The sequence below is a fragment of the Felis catus genome, chromosome C2, assembly GCF_018350175.1.
Source record: "Felis catus isolate Fca126 chromosome C2, F.catus_Fca126_mat1.0, whole genome shotgun sequence".
Taxonomy (NCBI): Eukaryota; Metazoa; Chordata; class Mammalia; order Carnivora; family Felidae; genus Felis; species Felis catus.
The window spans coordinates 38,535,530-38,558,497 of NC_058376.1; the positions used below are offsets into that span (position 1 = coordinate 38,535,530).

The 22,968-nt window shown below is 34.8% G+C and overlaps 1 protein-coding gene and 1 non-coding gene across 4 annotated transcripts in view; one reads left to right on the top strand and one right to left on the bottom strand.

Annotated features, from left to right (window-relative positions):
* CADM2 (cell adhesion molecule 2) overlaps positions 1-22,968 on the top strand; it is a 1,068,777-nt gene that overhangs the window by 783,630 nt on the left and 262,179 nt on the right. For all 3 annotated transcript variants that reach the window (XM_019839555.3, XM_019839556.3, XM_003991537.6), the window contains one exon: positions 15,543-15,692. In XM_019839555.3, coding sequence (XP_019695114.1) covers positions 15,543-15,692 — 150 coding nt within the window. The remainder of the gene's footprint in view (positions 1-15,542; positions 15,693-22,968) is intronic.
* LOC111556383 lies at positions 5,970-6,077 on the bottom strand. The gene has a single exon (XR_002735868.1). It is a non-coding gene; the product is annotated as a U6 spliceosomal RNA (small nuclear RNA).

Consider the following 22,968-nt stretch of genomic DNA (forward strand, 5'->3'; position numbering starts at 1 on the left):
GCCTATATTTCTTAGCTACTTAACGCAGACATGCTCTTTCTATAGTAATCATGAAAACAAATGAAAACAATTCTTCTGTCAAGCAGCCACTCAGGACCACTTTTTGAGTCAATTGAGTGTGTTACAGGACACTGTCAACGTTGACCTTACTGAAACAACTCCTATCAAATATTATACTACGTAGTATGCCTATTCTCCTTGCTATTTCAGTTTATTTGCATATGATGTGCCTTAGTCATAGTAGGTGTTCAACAAAGAAGTTAGAATAAGTGAACATTAGGAAACGTTATTCCTCTATTCAAACTTATTTCCCGACTTTTTAATCCCAGTCTCAACAGGAAATATATCCTGTGATACTATAATAAATGGGGAAAGTACATAGTTTTGGAGTCTAAGAAACATACTTCAACTCTTAAAACTTTTCCCTTTACATTAATATGTTGGTTAGAGGAGAAAAATTATAGAGGCAAGAGAGAATTCTAAAATACAGAATTTGAATACAGGTAATAAAAATCTAAATCTTACAACTTGATGGGCACTTCACTGGATCAGTGTGAGTGATGGTGGGCAGATGGGGTAGATGAGGGACAGCTACATGAATTTAATCAGATTGTATTCTTGAGAGTGTACATTTAAAATTCAACTAAATGAGAATGATACGCAATAAAGATTAACCCTTTATTTTTTTCTTAGGAATTTAATCAAAACTGAGCCTGTTTTTGCTACTTTTTAACATGACATCAACAAACTGTAAATTAAGTTTAGTAATTTACAAGTCTACAACTAGGCAGTTTTTCTATTCATATAACAAATATTAGGAATAAACAGTTGTCCTACTTTGATATGCAGATTCTTGTTTTTTTCTGGTTTATATCTTAAAACAACTAGCACATTCCAGGATTCGATTTATGTGCTTAAATAAATGCTGTTGTGTTATGTTATAAACAGAGGTGTTAATAGGGATATGGTTAAATTAAGTAGCAAAATGCACAAAAATAAGCCATTAAAAATGGCTTAATACTCAATTTAAACCACTGATGACCACTATTTATGGATAAGTGTGTACCCTATTTTCTCACCAACCTTCTGCTTTCTATTTGGCATGCATCCAAATTTCTGCTGTGTTAACATTTGCTCCTGGGAGGAGATGAAGGAAAAAAGGTCCATAAGGTTTCCATTGGCCCAGATAGTAGAAACATCTGCTGGGTTCATGAGCAGCTTGCTGGCCCAAGTCAGCAGGGAGAGTTGATGCTTATCAACCCTGCCATATGAATCGATATTTCCTGTGCCCTGGGGCTACACAAGCTTAATCAAGAAAAAATAAGGAAGCACATTACACGTCAAATTCCCTCGTTAACTAAGCATTATATATTTTTAAAGTAACTATCATAGCATTATAAATTATGAGTTTACTACTAATGAAATTCAAATTGTAACAAAGAGCATATTTTATTGGATTTTATCATTCATTAGATAATTTTGAGTAATGATGGATTCCATGCATTTAGAAGTTTACTTATAGAGATTTGGCCTTTGAATATGAAGAGCTGATTATTGTTATGGTGAGAAAAAGTTTGTCAAAAATTACGTACCACATTTTTTTTCATAGTCATCTTTGTATGTACCTTTAAGATCAGCTGGTCAATGATTTCAGTAGTGAGATTTGGAATTATAGCCCCATATACAAACTTAATGAGTTATTATTAAATATGATGTTGATTTTTGACAAATACATACATACATTTGCTACTTCAAAAATAGTTGCATTCAGAATGTGTATTTATTCCCATGTTGCTGCCAATACCCCCAAATACTTGCAGTTTTCTTTTTGGTTTTTTACAGGTATCCCTGAGTCTATGGCTTATCATATTCAATGCTCTAAATTGTAAAAATCTGCACCTTCCAGGGATTTAATACAAATTTTGAAAAACACAGCATTCAATAGATATCTAAATCTAAGCAATGAGATGTAGTAGCTATTATTAATAATATGCATGCTGTAATATTTATGTTTTATTTATTTTTTATTTTTTAAGTTTATTCATTTTTTTGAGAGAGAGAGAAAGAGTGTGTGTGAGCGGAGGAGGGGCAGCGAGAGTGGGAGACAGAATCTGTAGCTCGCTCCAGACCCTGAGCTGTCAGCACAGAGCCCATTGCGGGGCTGAACGCATGAACTGTGAGATCATGACCTGAGCTGAAATCGGAGGCTTAACAGACCAAGCCACCCAGGCGCCCCTATTTATGTTTTATTTATATACATGGACTTCATGAAATATGGCAATCTATTTGATTTCAATCTGATATGGAAGAGAAACCGGACAAATAGGAACAGTTTTGAGCATGAATAATGTGACTACTCTATTCTTATTGGAAGAGTCTTTACCTCAGCAGATAGACTAGGCAGAAATGGTATTTTGTTGTTAATCTGATATAGTTGTGGTGCCCACTTTACTAGAGCGGCAGCTCAATTTTTGGCTTCATGGATTCAATAACATCCATGAGCTACACAACAGGCTTTATCCAACATCAAATTTACCCAAAGGTCACAAGACAAGTGATACAACAAGGGTGTCAAGAACTAGCAGAGGCTTTGTGACTGCCTGAAATGCTTCTGAATGTGCACGGTTACTCCTTATCCAAGAATAGACTGAGTCGATTTAGTACCACCTCTCAGGGAAGCCTTCAGCTCTGGAATCTATTCAGTTTTTATGCCTCCATGGGCACACAGCCTTCACAAGATTATGTCATCAGTTCCCGTTCTCTGGTACAACTTCATTTAGTCAATACTAATTTATTATTTAATAAATATTCCCAACAATGAAATGTAGGTGCTTAGTCTAGTACATAGCCACTTCCCCAGTTCTCATTTATTTTGGATCCAAGATAACCTATGAATTCCTTGAATAGCAAAGATAATCCAATCAACAATCAACTTTTTAGGATGTCTTGAAACTAAAGGAAAAACTAAGAACAAGATGTTAACATGTTCTTTACAATATTGTAGTGAAGAGAACACTGGTTTTGCTATGAATAATTTTTTTTTTTCAGTTATCATTTTGCAACCATCTCTCCAGAACATCCATTCTTTAAATTTAAGGATCAGGGGCACCTAAGCTGTGCTGACAGCTCAGAGCCTAGAGCTTGCTTTGGGTTCTGTATCTCCTTCTCTCTCTGCTCCTTCCCTGCTCACATACTGTCTCTCTCTCTCTCAAAAATAAATAAATATTACAAATAAATAAATTTTAAAAATAAATAAATTTAAGGAATCAGTTGAGATATTTTTAATTCCATATCAATTAATTTTATTGAGTTTAATTTTAATTTCCATTTAAAACATCTAATTCATTATAATTTTCTATCAACAGATTTGAAAAGTAGTAACCCCAAAAACAGTTATGAGAAGATGGCATTAATTCCTTCTCTGACTCATCAGAAATATAATTCTTTGAGCTGACTTATCTGTACAATCTATACAAAGTATCAATTTTCATATTAATATTTTCCCACAGCAGTTTCCACTTGCTCTCATAGGGCAATGTTCCCCTAGATCTAATGTGGCACTACAAAGGACTTGAACATCAAAGCCTGTAAACATGGACAAGATGGGTGAAATCAACATTAATGAAATATTTGTGCATTCAGGAATGATCAAACAGTGAAAAACACATCCTATTAACCACTGTGTTATTACATTTTTTTTTCAAAAGAGAGCTTATTCCTTAGGGAATATTCCAAGTTGATTTATATGTTACCACATGCTGATCAATACTTACATAATTAAGGTGATATCATTTTGAACACATGTGCATGTGTTTGAAATTATGTGCCCACTATGTCCAAGGCAATGTCTTACGCCTGTTAGAGAATGAAAAGTAATATATTTATCTGCCCCTGCTATCAGAACTTTCTACGTGTATCAGGTTTCTATACTAATGGTTTCCTTGGGCATAAAAATTCTGTTACTAGAGCAGAGAGCACTCGTTTCTATTATATTAATCAGAGGAAGAATTGTTTTATAAAGTTTATAAATGATACTCTTATACAAGAGAAAAATTCAAATATTTTATTACCTCTCTTTGCAGTCCTTTGGGAACTCATTATTTATTTGAAAGCTTTGTGTTGTTATCCATTCAAAGAAATACATCTTTGAAAAAGAACACTTTTAAAAATAATGTGTACATCCATAGATAGTTTACCAGAAATACTTTCCTTTCTCCCAGACACTACTGCAGTTTTTAAAGCAAGCAATAAAACAGAAATTCTCCATTATTAATAAGAAGAAGCTTCCCAAAGCAATGACATTTTAGAGTGGAAGTAAGGAATAAATGGTCTCTCAAAGAGTGGGGGGATATGGAAATGTACATAACAATTCTGTTTTAGTACAAGCTCAAGTCAGTAAAAGATGGGTCTCCATTTACAATGTAAAATTAAAAAAAAAAAAATACCAAGATTAGTTACCTTTACAAATTAACCTAGGAGTTAATGGATTCATTGATGTTTTCTCAATAAGGTTCTTGATTATAGACACTATTTTTATAGTGAATCTTTTCTAAGATTAAAAATCCTTGATTTGGGGATTATTATTAATTAGCAGGAAAACAGTACCTTCTGAGAATGTATGCTGAGTCAGTTCTTTCAGTGGCTTGCCATTGCATGTTAGATTAAAGCAAGCTCCTTATTAAGATATAAAAAGCCCTGCATGATCTGGCCTTGATGTTCTTTCCTACTTTACATTGGGCCAACTAGTCTGTTGCTTTTCATGCACCAGACTCACTAGTTTTTGTTTTGTTTTGCTTTCTTTTTTGTTTTCAGTTCCTTCAGTAGTCCACCTCTTGCTTAGAATCTTCTACATCAGCTAACTTACTTTTTGAATACTGGCCACTTCTCTCCAACATTTTTGTCCTCTGGCAATTTTTAAATGGCTAGGTCTTTCTCCCCATTTAGGTTTCAGCTGAAATTTCACCACCTTCTTATCAGGACTTTCCTTTATAAATTTGTGTTTTCTTGTTTTACTGTTTAAATTTAGGCTGTAAATTCTAAAGATAAAATTTTACATTATTTCTAGTTTGTCACAATTGTATCTCCAGCACCTACCATTTGAAACACATTCAAGGCACAAAGTATGTATTTGTTGAATAAATTAATGTCATGAAGTATATCTTATAGGCAAAATCCACTGCAAATGTGAAGATAAGTTTCATAAAGCATTAACATTGTATATTTTTATGTATATAGTTCATATGTCTAATATAAACTTATTGTCCATTATTGGATGACATGTTTGATACCCAATTTTTCCTTAGTTGTATCTTATAGCTACAACATCTCAAAATTTCCTATTATATCCCATAATCCAAAGAGTTAAAATTCAAATAGACATCTTGTTGCTCTTTACATGAACATCTCTATTTAATATATCAATGTAATTACTAAATTTTCTGCGGAGAATAAAATATGAAAAGAATTTTAATGTATAGAGAACTTGGCTAATAGTCAATATAATTTTATGGCTGCTGAGTATGTGAATATGTGGTGCAATTCAAAAGAAAGATATTAACAAAATATATCTCCTACAACCAAGTCAAATAACTAATTAGCAACAATATATTATGCAGTAATTAATTTGATTTGGTATGTGTATTTTTTTCATTTGGAATTAGGGAATGTCAGCATAAAAACCAGACTGAAGTCCAATGTCTCTTCAATTTACAGCTTTCCTTTTCCTGTTTGCTTTATTTTTATAGCTACATTTTGTATTTTTTAAACCATTATGTATTTGAAGTTAGGGTTTAATAATGCTTGTTTTGTTTTCTTGCATTTTTTGCATTTAATTTGCTCCTAGAAATGTTACTAGGAATTTTAATTTTCCTCGAGGCTATTATATATTGTAAAATGTATTATAATATAATTTAATTTGTTACTTTCTTTAAATATATGAACTGTGTAAGACCTACTTGGTGAAATGGAAAATATAGGTGTCATTTTTCCCCCTTCTCACTTGTCATCCTTGCACAGAGGCCATGCTTATTTTCTCTGTATGGTTCCAATTTTAGTATGTGTGCTACTGAAACAAGCACTTTCCCCCTTTTTAGTCTCAGGTTAAAGTTTTTCCCAGAAACTTCAATTTTAAACACTTATGTCCCACCCAGTACTTTTTTTTTCTTCCAAAAGATTGATTATTGTACATTCAGCACTATATTCCTCACCCTGTCTTTAGAAGAGTCCTACCATCTGTGTGTTCCTTTCCAGAATATTTCCTCCAGGTTGACATCTCAATTTAGAATTTAGTTACGTGATTGAGCTTTCCTGTGAACCAGACTGTGATTGTGGTCATAAATTTCTTTTCTCTGGAAGGCTGCCTCTCAAATGTTCATCAGTTAGCAAGTAAAGCTAGTCAGTTCTATCTAGGTCATGTTCATTCACCCTGAAAGCAGTATTCTAGAGAGATAAAATGAATTTATACACACATGATAATTACCAAGTAAGCCTGTATGAAGTTATAAAAATAATTCTAAATTTCTCTTATTCTTTTATAATGCTTTGTAATATGTACAGTTTCCTTTTCATTTTAAAATTATTTCCTTTGCTTTCTATTTTTCCACATTACAATACTTGAAGATATATATGTATAGGAAGAAAAACAGCTTTAAGGAAATAAATGTGAACAATTCATCAAGTTCATTTTTTTCCTTGAAAAACTATCATGTCCATTCAATAAATTACTGTTTGCTTTTTGAGAAAACTCAAAACACTCTAGTAGATAAGTTAAATATAGATAAATTAATGAAAACAAATATATTTTAAAGCCTTTATTTCAAAAACTACTTCAGTTGCAGAACCCGATATATTTTTATTTAGTCTGGTATACTAAGTCCTTAATATGTTAACAACATTTTGTTTATTATGCATTTTTGCAGAATAAGAGGCAGAAAGGAAGCAAAGAATGAAAAGATCTGATTTTGTACAAACATAAGTTTTTAAAATGTTGGGCATATTTTTAAAAAATCAGATAATGTTAAAAAATGTTAATGTTTTATTTATTTTTGAGAGACAGACAGAGAATGCATGTGGGAGGGGCAGAGAGAGGGAGACACAGATTCTGAAGCAGACTCAAGGCTCTGAGCTGTCAGCACAGAGCCTGATGCAGGGCTCCAACTCAGGAACCGTGAGATCATGACCTAAGCCAAAGTCGGACGCTTAACCTACTGAGCCACCCAGGGGCCCCTAAAAATCACATAATGTTTTAAAACATACTAAAGCAATACAACCAGTAAGCAAGGACATAAAGCAGCTATAAAATAGCATTTCCCAGGATATTGTAAATATTATCTTAAACTTAGAATTCTGTAAATTAAGGAAAATATAGATTTTGTGATATGGCTAAGTAATATAAAATTAATGGAAGAAATTTAAGAAATCTACTTTTGGTAGAAAAAAATAACTGCTGGGAATATTTATAATACAGAAGGCTGAAGTATACAATCTCACAAAAACATTTTGAAATGTAGGGAAAGGCACTGATGTTATATTTCACCTACATTATACATTTCTTCAGAACAAGCCCTGATTCTGATAATCAAGAATTGACTCTTAATTATAAATCCTATCATAGACACAGCAAATAGTAACTAGTTTTGATATGATGTTATGTAGTTAACTGGGTCACCCACTCACAGTCACTGTGTAGGTTAATTGGAAACAATCCAATGGTAATCCCATCGGTTTCCTGGTTTGCTATGAATGTCCAGGAAAACCTATTATCACATTCTAGAAAAGGGAAAGAGAGGTGAAATTTCTACAGGAGAATTATGATTCTCTGGGTCAGGAGCTGTGGGAGCCACTGTAAATCTGAAAGAGCCTTTTGTCATGGATCAGAAGCCAACAAAGGCCCTGGGCCAAACTTTGAGTACACAGAGATTCTGCTCCAGGAGTTGGGAGCAGAATGGGTCGCTCACAATGGCCACAGTGAACACCAGAATCTGGTCTACAGGATTGTAACTGTTGAACCTGCCAATTTGGCACTGTTATGCTCCGATATCAGAAAGAGAAAGCCCTTCCAACCTTCCTGGCCTTGCAAGACCCACTGCCCGCCAGCTTTGTTTCTTTCCTGCCTTGGTCTGGCAGTTGCAATGGAACACAGGTCTCCAAAGTGCTTCCTGTCTCTATGGAAACTGGCAAGCAGTACCAGACTGATGGCCATGCTCCATAGTGGCTGGGCAGAGGGTGGCACAGAAGGTGGATACCAGGTGTTATCCCTATAAGGCAAGCTGAATCCTGAAAGGATAGAGTCAAAGAAAAATAAATGATGTGGTAACCTAGGAAAACAGAAATACTTAAAGTTTTTCAGAACAAACCTAAGTGCTAGAATGAAATCATGGGAAAATTACTAGAGAATTCTAAATATTCATGGGAACAGAGGAACATTCCAAAAGTGGAAACATTTTGCACTTAGTTATCAGTCTTAATCTTTCCTCCAATTTCCTTTCTCACATGATAGAGCATTTATTGCACTTCTCTTGAGAATTTTAAGCTTGCATTAATAGCATTTGTGCTTTTCAATCCAATAGGCTTTAGTATGCAATATGTGTTTCAGTACACACAACTACTGAGCCACAACTTTCACATTAGAAGGTTATTTGTTTAGAATGCCTTCAGTAATTTAGTGGAAGTAATAGCATGCTGTGTGTGCATTTAGATATATTTTTAGACTCTAAGCAATAAGAATGATCTTGAACTTTCTAAGATTCAGGTTCTTTGTATAAATCTCAGACCTGTTGATTGAACAGAAGAGATGGAGTGGGGAGGCAGAGAAATACAAAGCTGGGAAGAGTTGAGGGAAAGACCTAAAGCATAGTAAGGTGCCTTTGTATTTCAGTTAAAAATAAATTGCCTATTCCTGTCATTTCTTGTATTTCAGATCCTTTAGCATATTGTGTATCTACTGATCCATTTGGCCCTTCTGCTTTTCATAACCCAAATATGAGAACCTTAATATGAAACCAGTATTTTGCATTTCAAATGAGGTTCTGGGAGCACCTGGGTGACTCAATCGGTTAAGCGCCCGACTCTTGATCTCAGCTCAGGTGGCGATCTCCTGGTTTGTGGAATCGAGCCCCTCTCCAGTTCTGCACTGAAGGCATGGAGCCTGCTTAGGATTTTCTCTCTACCCCTCCCCTGTACGTGCTCTCTGTCTCTCAAACTTTTTTTTATAAACTTAAAAATAAAATGCAGTTTTAGAGAGGACACAAAAATATTTAAAAACAAGCCAAAACATTATGCATGCCATTTGATTCAGATGCCGATAACTCTACTTAATTAAATGATTTTGTAGGCTTCATTGACAGTTTTCATTAAGTATAAATATTTTCTAAAATGAAGGATCAAAATAGGTGACATTGCTTATCTCATGAGAAGTTCATGCTTCCCTATTGAAAAACTATTTCTTAAATTCTCTTCACATCTTGTTTTTATTTGTTCTCCTTCACTGTTGTTAAAGCTGGTTCTTCCTTTGAGAAAGTTGTGCTCATTTTCAGGAAGAAAAATAATGAAGGTCCTCAGTTCCTGTTAAATAGCCCACAAAATTTGATCATTTACCCTGAAAAATCACTGACTGTAACTCACTCCCTCTCAGATGTGCAGAGACTCAACCTCTGCCTGTCTGTCTAGATATATCTCAGGTGATTATTGCTCTTGGTAAGTAAGCACTCATGCACAATGTGCACTGATCCACTGTTGTGGCCCACATTTAATCTTTAGTGCAGGGAGAGAGATGGAGAAAACCATTGCCTTCACTCATCATCCATTCAAGAGATAGCAAGGCTTGAATGATGCCGTTTTTGGAAGCAGAGCCGTGTTTTGGGATCAGTGTTCAAACATGCATCTTTGCCTGTCTGCTCTCTTTCAACAATACTGCTGGCTTCAAAGATCTCCCTTTGCTGCTTTGCCTCTCCACGGTAATGGCACATCACAGCCTGTCAGCAAGGTCCAGGTGGCCATTAACTTAGAATTTGCTTCTTTATGTACTATTGACAGTGTGCTAGGTTCTTGGTGGTCAGTCAATGAAAGCATTCTTGAAATGTGTGAAGCAAGGACAGCCCATAACTAACTGAGGTCAACTGAGGCCAACAAGAGTCAAGACTCAGTTCATTTGATTTTGAGTTTGGTAATTCCTAATCTAGACAGGGAAAGGTTTGAACCGTTTTTCTCTAAGTACGTGAGAAATGGAAACATGGAAGGAATAATGGCAGCTTCTCTGTCTGCTATTTAAAGACAGGGTCAAAAGAGCCATCTTTGCAGGCTATTGAATAATTGCTCTTCATTAAAGTGTCTTTCACAGCAATAAATTAGCAAATTGTTTCCATTTAACTACTGAAACTAACCTAAATGGTTTTCAATCACTGATACTGGTTAGAAATAAACTTGGCAGACTATGAAGAGTATTAGTTCTACAGAATAGAGGAAAAAAGATCATTTAAGGGACTTTTATTGAATACTGGTGGGTGGGAGGAGAAAAGGCCTCTTGGAAAATGATGTGAGGATAAAGGGGGGGAAAGACTGAAGATACTCAGAATTCGAAGAAAAGAACTTCAAAAATGAACTGTATTACATTAGAAAGAGTTCATTGGTTTTCAGAAAGAAATAAAAACTTTATTTATGCTATATATGTATGCAATACTCCCAACAAGAGACATCAAAGGTAGCTTTTCCAGTGGTGTTCTATAAATGTTTAACACCTGGCTCTGTGGGAAAAAACACTGACTTGAGTTGTTTGCCAATTTCCATAGTGAAAAGATTCTCAGTGTGGTCCATTTCCAGCTACAAAGGCATGTCATTTAGCAAAAGAGAGAAGAGTTGACTCTCCTGAGCTGTTTATGACTCAGCTCTAGCATATCACAACTTTTACTTGAATTTCAAGTGTTCCTTCGATTATTTAAATTAGATGTAAAAGGGGACACATGGATGGCTCAGTGGATTGAACATCTGACTCTTGATGTCAGCTCTGGTCATGATCTCACAGTCTTGGGATCGAGCCCCATATCAGGCTCTCTGCTGGGCATGGGGCCTGCTTCAGATTTTCTCTTGAGATTTTCTATCCCTCTGCCACTCTTCCCCACTTGTGTGTTTTCTCTCTCTCTCTTTCCCTCAAATAAAAATTAATGAAAAAAAAAGATATAAAAGTTCTACATGCAGCTTTGAATTGTTTGACTCCAAACTCTATGCTTGTTTTATAAGTTAGTCAGAATTAAGTTCACTTTATTTTCAAAGCATTTTTTTGGTCAAGCACATGAGGTTTGAAGACAAAGTGCAAGAGTTCAAAACCTAGCTGCTGTGCTTTCTAGCTGTGTGGCTGTGGGCACATTATTTATACTCTCTTTGCATCAGTTCCCACATCTTCAAGGCAGAGATAACAACAAGGTTGGCATGAAACGTAAATCACTAATAGAAGAAATGCACTTAGAATAGTGCCTAGAATATTGTGAAGGCTCAGATAAGCTTAGCTTTATTTTTCTTATATTTACCATTGGCTTAGTGCTTGTGGAGGATGAGATGATAGAGGAAGGGTACTGTTAAAATGGATGTTGATGCAAGGGAACTTGGACCAGGAAGGGAAGGTAAAATATTTCCATTTCAGAGGTCTGTCGACCTAAAAGGGCTTAGTTAGGGCTTATTATACTTCATATTCAAGAAAAGTTATTATCTTTTATGCTTTTCCCCTTCTGGAGCATAAATTTGGCATGGTCTGTCTTTTTATGTTTCACTTTGGGGGCTGACAATGGTATTAGATGTGTCTGTTCTAGACCACAATCTGTTATATCTTATGTACACTTCTCGTGATTTTCAATTAGAACTTCATAAAAACTGTCTTAAGATATTCTACTAGTAAGGGTTTTGAAATTTAAATTTTCCATATATATATATTTTTTCTTGGTGAAGAATCAGTCTCTCCTTCTGCCCCTCCATTTTGACCATGAACAAATGCTACAGACTTGAGTTATTCTGGTCATTCTACTGTCACAAGTTCCCCTACAAATGCCAGCCTCTACCCTGCAAAGATGCTTCATTTTGGACAATGAGCACCCACTAGGAGTTCCAACTCACAATACAGAATGTTAAGCAATGCAGCTGATTCAAAGATAAGGAAGACAACCTCATCACCTGCCCTTTAATTAGCCTGGGAACAAGTAAAGGAGACTGATATTTATGCAAATAATGAAAGGGAATAAATACAAGGAGGGGAGGAGGAAAATGAAGGACATTAGCTGCCTGGAAAAATAGAAAAATAGCCAGCTTCTACAATTCTAAATTGGAAGTTTGTTTCCTTTAAAGATGATCATAAACTTGTTTGATAAGAATAACTCCTCTGAAATCTAGGATGGTGCTGAGCTCGGCCAGAGAAAGGATAATTTTACAGTAAGGCCCCAAATGGTATGACCAAAGCATCTCACAAATTCTCACAGATAGGAAAAAAATAACGAGTTATATACCACACCTACACTGCCTTCTCCCTTGCTATCACACCCTCTCCCAGAGTTTCTGAACTCTGCAGTCTCCTTAGCAAGTTTCTCTTCCTCTGCATCTTTCAGATGTTGATTCATACAAGGCAAGGCATGTAGTAGGTCCTCCAAAATATTTGTCTGATGATTGCATTGCAAATGAATCCTTAATTTGGTAACACACTAATTTTTCTAATTGGGAAAATTGTTAACTTCTTTGGAAAGACTCTCTGAAATGGGATTAAATGACAAACTTGAGCCACAAGGAGTTAAAAGAGAAAAGTAGCAGTTAACCTGATGCTCTCTCCAGGTTATAACCAGAAGTAAAAGGCAATTCAAAGCTTGAGAAGAAGTTTGACTGCCTACAAAACTGGCTTTTGAATTGATTTTGGAAACCACATATCCTAAGGGTATTTAAGATTAGTAGATTCTCCACATGAGTTTGCTCTCTATTGGGAAAAACTAAATTATTTGACTGCAGGGATTTTAGGCTGCAGGTCCCAGGGAACAGAAGTCGTAATACTTTAAAGTCAGAATCTATGTGGGGAGAAGATGGAGGGAAGCTGTCCTAATCTCCTACCTGAAAGGACAGGTGTAGGTATACTAGTGTATGTACAGTACCTGGCATGTAGAAGACCCTAACAATTATTACTTTCTTTCTTCTATAGGCCAGTAAGGAAAGATTTACTAAGGAAATTATTGCCCAAAGTAAGTTTTGAATAGGATAGGATATTTAAGAGCACTTGCTATTGACATCCTCTGTTATTTGATTTTAATGTTATAACTGAAATTTATGAGGGCATAGCTCGGCTAGGTATGGAATTGGAAATTTCATTGTCAAAGGGTTTACTCATTTATTTTGTTGTTGTTGTCTAATTCACACTTAAGCAAATAGTGACAAAGTTACTATGGCTCAGCAGCCCTTTGGAAAAATAAGAATAAAATTCTCAACTTTCAGAACAAACTCCAAATGGTTCATTGACTTTGTTTCACCATGGAAAATCACTTAACCTCCCAGTGTCAGTTTACCCATCTGTGAAATGAGAAGGATAAGATTTTCTTATGGGGATGTTTTGAAAATTATTTTGCAAATGTAGTGGATGAAATTATTGCAAGCATCACTGCTCTTTTTCCACTTCTTTAAAGAAGCAGACGATATTATTTATGTACCAGTTGATAGTCAAATTGTTATCTGGGGTGAACTGTGTATTCTTATTAGCAGCTGTGTGCTTTTTACTACTTAAAGAATCCCACCTCCCCCAGCTTGTTCAATTTATGTGTTACATCAATGCCTGGGAATTTGAGCAAAATATCTTAAAATCATTCTGAGCTTCATATTTATGAGCTGCTCATCTGATAACTCTGGTAATTATTCCTTCTTTCTGTTTTAGCTCATGTTTTCTCTTATGTGGTTTTCGCCTCACCTCACTTCACAAGATTGATAGTTCTCCACGTTTCCCTGCTAGAGGTCACCTCTGAGCTGAAGGCAAAACACATCCCACTCTGGCTCCTGTTGACTTTTAAGTCAACTATCAAAGAATTTATTCCAGACATCTCCTAACCTCAATTTAAAAACTCCACCCTAAAGATTACAGGGAGATATCCTGGGGAGTTGCCATAGTGACTCTAAGAGGTTGGCATTGAGAAGACAAAGCTACTGATATCAGATTTTATACTTGATAGGCTTAATTATATAACATGGTCATGAACCTCTGTGCTTGTGTCACTTAGGTCTGGAAAGAAATTTTCCCCTTCAGGCTCTTCTGTCTCTTATGGTGCCAATCAACAGGCTTCTTGGTAATAAGATCCTTTATGCCAATAGCTCCAGCATAACCTCAAGTGGTGCTTGTAGTAATGATAGAATCATTACAAAACGAAAGAAGAAAAGAGAAATATATTTCATGGGTGTGATTAAGTCATCATAATGTTCTTGCATATGTAAATTATCCTTGACTTAATGAACTACCTTGCTCACATAATAGTATTTTAACCTGGCTCTGGAAAGTCATTTTCTACCCATGTTGATAATTGTTACTGGATTTGGCAGAGCTCATCTCCAGATCATCTTACTAGAGTGAAATTTATGTATTATGTTTCCACGTGCATGAGTTTTGTTTTAACTATTAGAAGTGTTCTTACTAAGTAAAGTTATTATATGAATTATCTTAATAAATTAGTATGATACTTAGGAAGATAGAAAACTTGATTATATTCTACTGATCTGATTTGACAAGGGTCATTTGAAATATGTTTTTTTTTTCTTGATTATAAAAGAAATATATTCATTGGGGAAATCAGGAAACAAGAAAAAGGAACAAAGCGTCATTTGAAATACAGGTTTTTTTCTTGATTATAAAAGAAATATATATTCATTGGGGAAATCAGAAAACAAGAAAAAGGAACAAAGGAGAATATTATCACTTCTCCTAAGTTAATCCCTTTAAGATTTTGATGGATATTCCACAAGATGAACACTTCTTGAAAAATACTTACATTGTTTTCCCCAACACATTTTGTGTTTCTAAAAACAGCTGCATCTACAAGAAGCTCTGATAAAATAGGATTCTTTTTTTTTTATGTTATCAGAAATTGAATCTAAAGTTCCAGTATCCATATTTCATAGACTTTATTCAGGATTATAAAAGCTACCAGGGAAGTGTCTTATGTGTTTCCTCTCCTGCATTAGAGAGTTCAATTCAGCCAAAATTATTCCAGTGCCTTATCTTCAAAGATGACTAGAACCATTCCATATTATTAATGCAAGGCCAAAGGAAATTAATGACAATCATGTTACTATTTGCATATAAATCTTCATGTGTGCCTAGGAAGAAAAGAAGGTTTTCTGGAACATATAAGGGAATATGAAGGAGTCTTGTCCTCTAATTAAGGACTTTCAATTATTTTTTTTCTGTCTTTTTGTAATATATAGTTATATTGTTGTTTGGTTGGTTTAAATTTTATTTGGAGTAAGAAGTCCAACATAGTTCTTGGGAAGTTAATCATTTTATAACTCTCATTTAATCAACATTTTCTTTAATCCCCTTTTAGGCAGCCAAGGGCAGTTTCCACTAACACAGAATGTAACGGTTGTTGAAGGTGGAACTGCGATTTTGACCTGCAGGGTTGATCAAAATGATAACACCTCCCTCCAGTGGTCAAATCCAGCTCAACAGACTCTGTACTTTGATGACAAGAAAGGTGAATACATTTTCTTTTAAATGTTTTAATCATATTCTGAAATATCCTAATTATAATGAATTTATTTTTCTAAGATGATTCAAATTATTCGTTTTGATTACAAAACTGCCGCTGCTTGTATTTAAACATGTTAAATATTAAATACTTTAGTTTGCAAGTCATAAACACTAAAGATAACCTATGTCAACTTTTTAATAAAATAAACAGTTACAGTTCTATTTCAAAAATCATTTTATGCCTTCTCTTAACCATTATATTCTCTCTAGATATCATATTCCTTCATTCTTGTAATTGCCTTCTGTATAGATTAAATGCTTTTTCCTCACTCTAGGTAATATGATTTTTTTAATTAACCTTAGTTTAATATATTTACAAGATGCTGTATGATTTTGAAAAGTTTTGTGACATTATTCTTATGAATGGGCTTGAAAGTAAGAATTGTAGAAACCATTCCCATAATAAATTTAAGTATCTGCATGTTTCAAAATAAACTGAAATTAAAAAGCTGTATTTACTTCAAGTTGAGTTAGACTTCATTAATTAACTGGGCTCCTAATTGGATGATAGGTTTTGATTAAACTTTTTTGGAAAGTAATGAAATTCATAATATTTAATTCAAGCAAACAACTAAAATTATACACTGAATTTCCAAGCCTTCATCCATTATTATAAGTGCTGGGGTGACATTGGGGGGAAACGAGTTCATGAACTATAACAAAAATAAGAAGCTGTTGCTTTAGATTATTTAAATTATATAGAATATAAATATCTATATATCAGCTCTTCAACATGGTCTAAATATCTGGATTTCTTATGAATCTGTGTAGATAACAGTAAGAAAATTTGAAATCAGCTCCATTTTAATGATTAAAGTGTAGTCAAATTAGTCCAATAAATGTGCCCATTCCCCCTAAGATAGAAATTCACTATGTTTTTTACCTCACTGTAGTTTTTCTCTTTGATGTACTCCAAATTTAAAATGAAAATTTTAATTATTTTCAACTTTAATATATAATGAAAGATTGGCTAAAAATCGAATTTATTGACTCAATTTTTTTTGAGGTTTCCTTTGTAAAAGGCATTAGAGTTAGTGAACAAACAGATAAAATATCTGCCCTTATAGGGACGTACGGTTCAGTAGGGGACAGACAATAAACACATGAACAAAATATATTTTAGAGTACATTGTTAGGGGACAAGTATTCTCTATCTTGATAGATACATAGATGCATAGAGACATTATAGCTATCTACAGAGAGAGAAGGACAGAGACAGAGAGACAGAGAGAGTTGGAGAGTGAGAGAGGAAGAGTGAGACTAAAAAAACTGGCTCCAGTGATTGTGGAGGCTAGCAAGCCTGAAATATGCAAGGCAGGTCAGCAGACTGGAGACCAGGGAAGAGTCAATATTGCAGCTCAAGTCTTAAGGCGGTCTGGAGAAAAAACCCCTTCTTCCAGGGACTCACATGTTTCCTCTTAAGGTTTCAACTGATTGAACAAGACCACATTATGCAGGCTAATCTGCTTTACTCAAAGTGTACTGACTTCAATGTAATCTCATCTAAATATACCTTCACAGCAATATCCAGATTGGCATTTGACCAAATATCTGGGTACTGTGGTCTAATTAATTAGTTGTCACATAAAGTTAAGTATCACAGAAGGTCAGGCTAGCATTTCTATAGAAGTATATTACTTAGAAAGAGTTTTTATTTATTGTTTTATTTTGCTATTTAAAAGACAAATGCAGCAGATATCACTAAAGGCCATATTTTCATAGGAGCACAAGGAAGGGGCTAAATGTCTCACAGTCATGTGAGATTTAAAGTTAATATTGTCATTTAAAGATTGTGAGTTAAATATTGACCAGACTTAAAGCCAATGTGTTGACTCCATATTTATATTTCTCATGTTTTGATTAAGAGTGTTTGATGTGAAATCATTCATGTTTAACAGGGACTTGTAGAAGTAGACATTTCTTTTGGGTTTTTTTTTTTGTTTGTTTTGTTTTGTTTTGGTACTTTAAGAATATTTTAGAGAGTCTGAAAATGAATTTTAAAGCCTTCATCTGCTAAACAGTCACTATAGCAGTATTAATACAATTTTAATTCCTATTAATATTATTGATTATTTAATGCTTCTTATTAAGGACTCTTTTATCCCATTTAGAAGTTTTTAACAGATTTTATGAGACTATAAAATATCTCTTTGCAATTTGATAAATATGAGAAATATATAATGCGATAGTTTAAAGCTTAAAGAAAGTATATTATTCAAGAGTAAAAATTTGATTTTGTGAATTAATTATTTTACAATTTCATAAATAAAACCACAAAAAGTAGCTTGTATCTCAAGTATATTCAATCGGAATGAATGTTGTATAAGTGAAAATGAATCTTAAAGACTTTTGATTTCACTGGTTCTTAGTAAAAAATATATCTAAGTTTTATCATGCTAATATTATGTAAGCTTTATATTTGGTTTTAAATCTACTAGTGCTTTTGGTGTAGTGATGGCACATCTCCTTGAAAAAAATGTGTCAGTGCTTACTTTTCTTTGCTCCTTTACGGTGTTTGGAGGAATTTGTGATTGCTGTTTAAAACCAGTGATCTCTGTTGCTTTTCAAAGAATGAAGTCACGTTGGTTAAAAAAGAAAATATATAAGAATCACACAGAGATTCAACAAACTCTTTTTGCTTTTAATATTAGTTGCTTGCAAGTATTTGTAAATAAGTATTTAAACATATATGCCCAAATATAAGGTGACATCAATTTTAAGAAAAATCTCTTGTTTTCTCAATGGTATAAAGCAAGAGAAAATGTTTTGGGGGCCACAGTCCTTTAAAGATAATCATGGAACAATGAAATATATACTTAAAACTATTTAATTTGTTGATCTGATTATGTGTGCATATTTAAACTAAAAGAAAAACATATATTCATTTAGGGACATTGCTTTTCCATCCTGGCATTTAAGGAAATCATCTTACTTAGCAGTGCTTTTTCAAAGTGTAGGATGTTATCAATGAGAAATTTGTCCCAAGAAACAACTATGATTTTTTATGACACCAGAACAATTTTTTGTTGTTCATTCATCCTGCAGGAGTATAATAATGACCTCCACGATGTACCAACATATTGTCCTGCTTTTTAAGGAGATTTTTGAGAGTCATGTTTACAGTGACATCTACAGTGGTGAGGTCAAATCCTCAGGCACAAAAACAAAATCTATACAAAATGTCTTTGCTTCCTCTTACAGTGATTCTATAAGTTATCCTTTATAGAACATCTAAAACCAGAATTGATTCAGGGTATTTCAAGCTAATGTGTTAGGATCTTGTTGAAAAAAAAAAAAAGAGCTTGTAATACAAGAAATGCAAAGACTTAGAAACAAGGCAACCCCTTTTTCCTGAGGGATAATTATGGTGAGAAAAAAATCCATCATGTTATATTTGAGATATATAGCAACGTATTCCTGCATCTTATTGCCATAAAATCACAATATCTGATCATATGAGTTGTTGTAGTGTGAACTTGCTTTATTTTATTTTTTTCTTTACCAATTGCTATGATAGCTTAGAGTCATGTTGAAAAAAGCCTCCGTGTGTGTATGTGTGTGAATGTAGTATAGCCAGTTTCTAGTTTTGATATTAGATTGTTTCTAATTCTAACTCTATTATGGTTTTAAAAATCTGTTGCAACAGAATAACAGAAAGTTGTGCATAAAATACCCTTTCATGAATGGCAGTCTAACGTGTGTTCCCTCACAAGTCATTGGTTCAGTTCCTTTGTGATGTCTCAGTGGAAGGGATCTTTGACAGTGATGTCCATCAAATGCAAGAGTTTGAAAATGAAAGCATTTTTTGACGATGCCAAATCACGGTTTGTCCCACATCATCTTTTTATCCACATTTACCCGCCTCACTTCAGTCCTAAAGCTTATCTTGAGCAAACAAACATGCTACATTGTGCCAGAGCCTAAGTACAGAAGCTGAGCATGGGTTAGCATGACTGGAGTAACACACACATGCTGTGCAAGTGACAACTGCTCAGGAGAACAATAGAAAAAATGAGTGATTGTCTGTGTCTCTGATTGCACCACCTTTTGCAGGTGGCTGCTACTGTTACATAAAGGCTCCCTCCTTAATTCTGTGCTTATTTCTGTCTCATATTGTGTTGCCTATTGTTTTCAGGAGCTTTCAAAACAGAAGTTTTGAAGGGTATACAGTATCACAGCGTTTTAATTGTGTCTCAGGTGCTTTTAAAATGCAGCTGAGGTTGGGGCGCCTGAATGCTCAGTTGGTTAAGCCCTGACTGATTCCTGCTCAGGTCATGATCTCACCATTGGTGGGATGGAGCACTGCATTGAGCCCCGCATAGGGCTCTGCGCTGAGAGTGCAGAGCCTGCTTGGGATTCTCTCTCTCTCTCCCCTTCCCCTGCTCTCTCTCTCTTTCTCTCTGTCTCTCAAAATAAACTTTAAGAAATGCAGCTGAAGTTGAAAAGTTTTGGGTTTAAGCAAGTAAATTTTCACAAAAGTTCTGTATCCCTAAACTTAGGTTTTTGTACTGACATAGGTTATTGAGAAGGAAGGGAGAAAAGGAAAGAGGGCAAGTGGCCCAGAAGAATGGAACAAATGCTTCTCATTGACATTGTCACTGCTGCTATGAGCCCCAAAACATGTTCCGAGAAGTTTTTCATGCTACCTGAAGACACAGGTCTGGAAGGGTCCTTCCAGCCTATGAGGGTTGAACAAAGAACTCAGGATGGCAGCCCATTGGCCCAGTTCAAACTGGGAAAACTTTCTTGTTTACTTGGAATTATTAGCTAAAAAAAACACGCTGTGAGTGGACAGTTGTTTGTCAGCTAAAGGAGAATTAAGCTGAAGCCTGTTCCTGGTAGTCTCTGTAAGGGAGGTTAAATGTGAATATTCAGGAAATCTCTTCTCAGATGGAGATAGGTGTGTGTGTGTGGCGGTGGGGGGGGGGGGGGGGGGGCGGGGGGGAATTGGCTAAGGTGAAACTAATATCATAAGATTTCTCATTCAGGTAAAAAAAGGGGGAAAGCAGTGAATTCAGCAATAAAAACTCGGGCTTTTGCCACCTTGCGCACATTTAATATGATCAGTAGCCTCCTCATTTACAAGTGGAGAACTAAGGATCAAACTCTCAAGGAAAATTGTCCACAGACATTCAGCAAATGATGAGTAGTGAAGACATTTGAATCCAGGTATGACCTCTGTGTCAGTTTTCACCAGAATGCCCCTGAGAACAAAGGCACCTGGCACCAGGTCGGGTTAAGTATAACGCAAGTGGCCTCTACCATTGTTATTGGCAGCTGCCTTTTAGTTAAAGAGCAGGAGTTCCTTTCAAAATGTTGAAGACACACATAGAGTAAGACAGAGGGATGAATTATAGTCAGCACTGCCCAAGAGAATTTTCCATAACAAGGACAATGTTCTATATCTTTGCAGAACAAAATTCTGTAGCCAGTAGCCACATGTGAATATTTAAATTTAAGTTAAATAAAAATTAAATAAAATCAAAATTTAGTTTCTCAGTCACACTAGCCACATTTCAAGTACTCAACAGGCATGTGTGGCTAGTGGTTACTATTTTGAAAAGCACAGTCCTAGATGTTGATTCACTCTTTAGATGCCATAATAGACCTCATGCAATTTCAGCCTCAGCTAGTAGAATATGTATTTTCCAACGGAGACAACCCTAGGTCATCGGGAAAATGTATTGAATATTAAATAAACAAATTTTTGCTGTGTAAGTTGCATAGCTTTAATGGGAACATTGCATCAGACACAGGAGTCAGATCTGGCTTCTAATCTTGCTTCTGACCCCAATTAGCAGAGCAATAAAAGGGGTTCATCGATACGTGACCAAATCAGATGTTCCAGTGTTTGGATCAGAACTGCATTTTAAACAATTTCCCTGTCTACTTTCTGTGTATCTGAACACCAAAAATCATTAACCTATGAAGTAAATATTTCATTACAATTCCATTTCATTTCTGCATAGTTGCTATATGAAGCCTTTTTTCTATAACACTTAAGAACCTGCAGATCTAAATAGAAAATAAAACTCAATAGGATGTTTTACAGGTTCTAATGGGTCAGAGCGACCGAGACTAGACATAGCTCATTCATTCACTTGCTATGTATGTCCTTCTTCTCTTTCTTTTTGCACAAATCTTACCACATCTGTTATTAATAGTAGGTAAGCATTTGGAATAGAGTGGGTATAAGGAGACAGAGAGAATAGGGATTGTTGTTCATTGACACACCACAGGAATGCTGTGTGGCATTTGGCAATGGAAATGAAAAAATCAATTAGATCATTGCGTCTGTTTCTCTGCAGGTGTGGGGGGAAAAAAAAACAATTGAAGTACTACAATCTGATCACTTAATGCTCAGGAAAAAACACTTCAATTCCTTCCTATTATTGACAAAAAATACCTTGGACAAACATCTCCAGGGGTGCATAGTGTATGCATTAAACAGACATATCTCTATGTGCTTGTATTTGTTTTATATAAAAATGTAAAACACACAACTTTTTGTGATATTTCTCTTCACAGTAACTTTGCTTTTTTTCAATTATGTTTGAATGATTCTCAAATATTTCCTGAAGGAAATTTCGTAACTAAAGGAATGAAAATAAAATTTTACTAACGGCGTAACCAAAAATCACTGGTGTTAATTATCTAATTATTCTGCCGATAATTTTACATTAATATTGGGGGCAGTGGGAGAGAAAGAACATGAATAAGGTGTCTTAGAACAAGGAGTGATAAGGAGAAGAAAAATGAGATGAACCTCAAATGAAAGCACAAGATATCCTGGCTCCATGCCAACCAGTACCACCTGACAGTGTCTATACCCACGACTGGTTTCCATCAATGTGACAGACTTTAAAATATTAAAAATTAACTCAGTAACGCAGTTATTAAAGTGGCCAACATTAGCCTTCTTTTTGCTTTCTTAAAATATTTTTTTTCAAATAATATGTATAAGTTACAATAAAGACATGGAATTAATGATGACAACTTAAAGGTACACAATACAAATTTTTAAAAAACCTTTAGGTTTACATTTTCTCACTGTATTCACAACAACCCTGTACAGTGGGCAGTCCCGTTTTATGTACAAGGTCCCATTTTATATATGCAGATTTGAATAACTTGAGTAGTAAATGACAAGACAATGATGAGCCTGAGTTTTCTTGGGATGAGCCTAATTCACTTTATGCTGGATCATTCTGGTAAGGACT